The sequence below is a fragment of the Pristiophorus japonicus genome, chromosome 20 (assembly GCF_044704955.1).
Source record: "Pristiophorus japonicus isolate sPriJap1 chromosome 20, sPriJap1.hap1, whole genome shotgun sequence".
In the NCBI taxonomy this organism is placed as follows: domain Eukaryota; kingdom Metazoa; phylum Chordata; class Chondrichthyes; family Pristiophoridae; genus Pristiophorus; species Pristiophorus japonicus.
The window spans coordinates 88,966,370-88,972,369 of NC_091996.1; the positions used below are offsets into that span (position 1 = coordinate 88,966,370).

Genomic DNA, 6,000 nt, shown 5'->3' on the forward strand with positions numbered 1-6,000 from the left:
GGTACGGGTCTGTCACTGTATAACACTGGGGTACAGTACTGGTGGGTACAGGTCTGTCACTGTATAACACTGGGGTACAGTACTGGTGGGTACGGGTCTGTCACTGTATAACACTGGTGTACAGTACTGGTGGGTACAGGTCTGTCACTGTATAACACTGGGGTACAGTACTGGTGGGTACAGGTCTGTCACTGTATAACACTGGGGTACAGTACTGGTGGGTACGGTTCTGTCACTGTATAACACTGGGGTACAGTACTGGTGGGTACGGTTCTGTCACTGTATAACACTGGGGTACAGTACTGGTGGGTACAGGTCTGTCACTGTATAACACTGGGGTACAGTACTGGTGGGTACAGGCCTGTCACTGTATAACACTGGGGTATAGTACTGGTGGGTACAGGTCTGTCACTGTATAACACTGGGGTACAGTACTGGTGGGTACAGGCCTGTCACTATATAACACTGGGGTATAGTACTGGTGGGTACAGGTATGTCACTGTATAACACTGGGGTACAGCACAGGTGGGTACAGGTCTGTCACTGTATAACACTGGGGTACAGCACTGGTGGGTACAGGTCTGTCACTGTATAACACTGGGGTACAGTACTGGTGGGTACAAGTCTGTCACTGTATAACACTGGTGTACAGTACTGGTGGGTACAGGTCTGTCACTGTATAACACTGGTGTACAGTACTGGAGGGTACAGGTCTGTCACTATATAACACTGGGGTACAGTACTGGTGGGTACAGGTCTGTCACTGTATAACACTGGGGTACAGTACTGGTGGGTACGGTTCTGTCACTGTATAACACTGGGGTACAGTACTGGTGGGTACGGTTCTGTCACTGTATAACACTGGGGTACAGTACTGGTGGGTACAGGTCTGTCACTGTATAACACTGGGGTACAGTACTGGTGGGTACAGGCCTGTCACTATATAACACTGGGGTACAGTACTGGTGGGTACAGGTATGTCACTGTATAACACTGGGGTACAGTACTGGTGGGTACAGGCCTGTCACTGTATAACACTGGGGTATAGTACTGGTGGTTAAAGGTCTGTCACTGTATAACACTGGGGTACAGTACTGGTGGGTACAGGCCTGTCACTATATAACACTGGGGTACAGTACTGGTGGATACAGGTCTATCACTGTATAACACTGGGGTATAGTACTGGGGGGTACAGGTCTGTCACTGTATAACACTGGGGTACAGTACTGGTGGGTACAGGTCTGTCGCTGTATAACACTGGGGTACAGTACTGGTGGGTACAGGCCTGTCACTGTATAACACTGGGGTCAGAAAGCATACTGAACCTGTTCTAAACTCCGCAGGAACATTTCACCCCGGAATGTAAGTTCAAGGAGTGTGTGTTTGAGAATTACTACGTGACCTACTCCTCAGTCGTGTACCGGCAGCGGGAATCTGGGAGGTCCTGGTACCTGGGCATCAATAAGGAAGGCCAGACCATGAAAGGCAACAGGGTGAAGAAGACAAAGCGAGCAGCGCATTTTCTACCCAAACTCATCGAAGGTAAAAAGAAAACGCGCTCGATTTGCACCTTCTCCGCATCCACCTTGATCCCGCCCTCTTGCAAAGGCCTTGGCTGTGATTGCAATTCAGTTCCATGGGTTCCCCATGAGGTATCCCAACCAAATGGTTGTAACCGTTTAAAAAATTCGTTCCTGGGATGTGGGCGTCGCTGGCAAGGCCGGCATTTATTGCCCATCCCTAATTGCTCCTTGAGAACTGGTAGTGAGCCACCATCTTGAACCGCTGCAGTCCTTGTGGTGAAAGTGCTCCCACAGTGATGTTAGGAAAAATCCAAATCTTTCTTTTCTGTTACCTCTTTGACCAAGCTTTTAGTCTACTGCCCTAATATCTCCCAGTGTGTCAAATTTTGATGGATAAAATTTTCATGGGTTGTCGGCATCGTTGACAAGACGAATTTAAATTCCCCAGCTACCCTGGTGGGATTTAAACGCACATCTCCGGATTGTTAGTGCAGGCGTCTGCTTTACTAGAAAGAAAGGACTTGGATTTATATAGCGCCTTTCACAACCACTGGACGTCTCAAAGCGCTTTACAGCCAATGAAGTACTTTTGGAGTCACTGTTGTAATGTGGGAAACACAGCAGCCAATTTGCGCACAGCAAGATCCCACAAACAGCAATGTGATCATGACCCAGATAACCTGTTTTTGTTATGTTGATTAAGAGATAAATATTGGCCCCAGGACACCGGGGATAGCTCCCCTGCTCTTCTTCAAAATACCGCCCGTGGGATCTTTGACATCCACCTGAGAGGGCAGACCGGACCTCGGTTTAACGTCTCATCCGAAAGTGGCACCTCCGATAGTGCAGCACTCCCCCAGTACTGCCCATCCGACAGCGCAGCGCTCCCTCAGTACTGTCCCTCCAACAGTGCAGCGCTCCCTCAGTACTGTCCCTCCAACAGTGCAGCACTCCCTCAGTACCGCCCCTCCGACACTCCCTCAGTAGTGCCTCTCCGACAGTGCGGCACTCCCTCAATACTGCCCTTCCGACAGTGCGGCGCTCCCTCAGTACTGCCCCTCCGACAGTGCGGCGCTCCCTCAGTACTGCCCCTCCGACAGTACGGCGCTCCCTCAGTACTGCCCCTCCGACAGTGCAGCGCTCCCTCAGTACCGCCCCTCCGACAGTGCAGCGCTCCCTCAGTACTGCCCCTCCGACAGTGCGGCGCTCCCTCAGTACTACCCCTCCGACAGTGCGGCGCTCCCTCAGTACTGCCCCTCCGACAGTGCGGCGTTCCCTCGGCACTGCCCCTCCGACAGTGCGGCGCTCCCTCAGTACTGCCCCTGCGACAGTGCGTTGCTCCCTCAGTACTGCCCCTCCGACAGTGCGTTGCTCCCTCAGTACTGCCCCTCCGACAGTGCGGCGCTCCCTCAGCACTGCCCCTCCGACAGTGCGGCGCTCCCTCAGCACTGCCCCTCCGACAGTGCGGCGCTCCCTCAGCACTGCACTGGGAATGTCGGCCTGGATTTTTGTGCTCAAGTCCCTGGCGTGGGACTCGAACCCACAACCTTCTGACTCCGAGGCGAGAGAGAGAGAGTGCTGCCCACTGAGCCACGGCTGGCACTGTCCAGTGACATAACCACTGTGCTGCCGCGACTGCGGAGCGCCTCGTGTCGTTTTGCCACATTTAAAGTCGCTATGTCAATGCAAGTTCCCGCTGTTGGTGGTTGGCGTCTGACGATCCCGGTATCCCCGGACCATCTTGTCTTGCAGTCGCCCTGTACCGGGAACCCTCGCTGCACGAGCTGCTGGAGGAAGCTCCGGACGCCAAGAAGGCCGCTAAGCCGGAGGGCGGGGCCACGGCCATGAACGGCGGGAAGGGGGCACCCCGCAAGACGGAGACGTAGTCGGAAGACGGCGGCGGCGACAGCAACAAGAAGTGGGGGGGGGGGGGGGGGGAGGGGAGGGGAGGGGGCGGGGTGCCACGTAAGTTGGCGTGGCTTGCGGCGGTGGGGGAGTGGATGGGGGGGGGGGGCGATCGTCCCGCGGTGCAGGGTGTGGGGGGGGGGGGGGGGGGGAAACGTTCCGCGCGGAGTGGCGAATGCCTCGACGCAAACCGCCCCGCCCACGAGACGAGGGTCGCTATCGCCCATTGCACGCAACCAGAAGTAGATCGCGCGAACCCCTCCTCACCCCGCCCGCCCTCCCGCCCCCCCCACCCCAGCACCCCGCGGGCGAACCCCACGGGGCACCAGCCCCCCCTGCCACGTGGCATTCTACCATCCTTTCTTTGATGCACAGGCGCCGACCTGGCTAGCTCTTCGCGGCCCACCGTGCCCGCCTCTCGCCAGGAGGGAGGATTCGGTGGGGGGGGGGGGGGGGGGGGGCGGGTGGTGAGGGGGGGCGGAGCCGGGCACGAGACGGGTGGGGGGGGGGGTTGACCGAACACGCGGAGCGATTGGCGTACGCTTCCCCCCGCACCCCAACATCTCCCGCCAACGCTCGCAACCTGACACCGCCGACTCTGCCCCCCTGAGACCCCCCCCCGCCCCCACCGTCCGACGGCGGGTCCCACCTTTCAGCCTCGGAGACCGACCCTCTACCAGTGCCGCTCGAACGCCCCGCCCTCTTGGCGGTGGGCATCTCACCGCGCGGGCGTGCCGTGCCGGCGGTCAGCCTGGCCGGACCATGCCCGCCTTCGACACAGGAACCGCCATTCGGCCCCTCGAACCTGTTCTGCCCTTCAGTGAGAGCCTGGCTGATCTGTATCTTAACTCCACCTTACCCCCTTCGGGACCCCATAATCCCACAGAAAACAATCGCAGTTTTGACATTTTCAATTGACCCTTCCCCCCACACCCCCCGCCCCCCCCAGCCCTGACCTCAACAACTTTTTTTGGGGGGGAGACAGTTCCAGATTCCCACTGCCCTTTGTGTGATGACGTGTTTCCCGACATCACCCCTGAACGGCCTGGCTCGAATTTAAAGGTGACACCCCCCTCCCCCCTTGTTCTGGACTCTATCCCCGCATCAGAGGAAATCGTTTCTCTCTCTCTACCCCTTAATCTTCTGTACGCGAGAGGATTCAAGCCCATATTGATCTCAGCTCCAGATACTCAGTTAGGTAGGTCCGCAGGTACTGGGCAGTCCAGTTTGTATTGATGTTGCTCCCCCATGGAACAAGGCATTGAGGGACTCTGCAACACGCTAACTGCCCGTTTGTAATATGTACGTCCTCAAATAGCACATTACTGCACAGAATCCCACTGCACCACTCGCTCCCCATAGCTCTGTATCAATCCCAAACTAATCCCACTGCCCCGCTCTCTCTCCATAGACCTGTATCAATCCCCAAACTAATCCCACTGCCCCGCTCTCCCCATAGTCCTGTATCAATCGCCAAACTAATCCCACTGCCCCGCTCTCTCCCCATAGCCCTGTATCAATCCCAAACTAATCTCACTGCCCCGCTCGCTCCCCATAACCCTGTATCAATCCCAAACTAATCCCACTGCCCCGCTCTCTCCCCATAACCCTGTATCAATCCCAAACTAATCCCACTGCCCCGCTCTCTCCCCATAACCCTGTATCAATCCCAAACTAATTCCACTGCCCCGCTCTCTCCCCATGGCCCTGTATCAATCCCCAAACTAATCCCACTGCCCCGCTCTCCCCATAGTCCTGTATCAATCGCCAAACTAATCCCACTGCCCCGCTCTCTCCCCATAGCCCTGTATCAATCCCAAACTAATCCCACTGCCCCGCTCTCTCCCCATAACCCTGTATCAATCCCAAACTAATCCCACTGCCCCGCTCTCTCCCCATAACCCTGTATCAATCACAAACTAATTCCACTGCCCCGCTCTCTCCCCATGGCCCTGTATTAATCCCCAAACTAATCCCACTGCCCCGCTCTCCCCATAGTCCTGTATCAATCGCCAAACTAATCCCACTGCCCCGCTCTCTCCCCATAGCCCTGTATCAATCCCAAACTAATCTCACTGCCCCGCTCGCTCCCCATAACCCTGTATCAATCCCAAAATAATCCCACTGCCCCGCTCTCTCCCCATAGCCCTGTATCAATCCCCAAACTAATCCCACTGCCCCGCTCTCTCCCCATGGCCCTGTATCAATCCCCAAACTAATCCCACTGCCCCGCTCTCTCCCCATAGCCCTGTATCAATCCCAAACTAATCCCACTGCCCCGCTCTCTCCCCATAGCCCTGTATCAATCCCCAAACTAATCCCACTGCCCCGCTCTCTCCCCATAGACCTGTGTCAATCCCCAAACTAATCCCACTGCCCCGCTCTCTTCCCATGGCCCTGTCGCAATCCCCAACTAATCCCACTGCCCTGCTCTCTCCCCATAGCCTGTATCAATCCCCAAACTAATCCCACTGCCCCGCTCTCTCCCCATAGCCCTGTATCAATCCCCAACTAATCCCACTGCCCCGCTCTCTCCCCATAGCCCTGTATCAATCCCCAAACTAATCCCACT

General features: G+C 56.4%; 1 protein-coding gene across 1 annotated transcript in view; it reads left to right on the forward strand.

Annotated features, from left to right (window-relative positions):
- The window catches only part of fgf11a (fibroblast growth factor 11a), an 82,351-nt gene extending 78,942 nt beyond the window's left edge, over window positions 1-3,409 (forward strand). Inside the window, 2 exon segments of the mRNA XM_070863316.1 lie at window positions 1,344-1,542; window positions 3,276-3,409. Coding sequence (XP_070719417.1) covers window positions 1,344-1,542; window positions 3,276-3,409 — 333 coding nt within the window.
- Window positions 3,410-6,000: the final 2,591 nt, after the last annotated feature.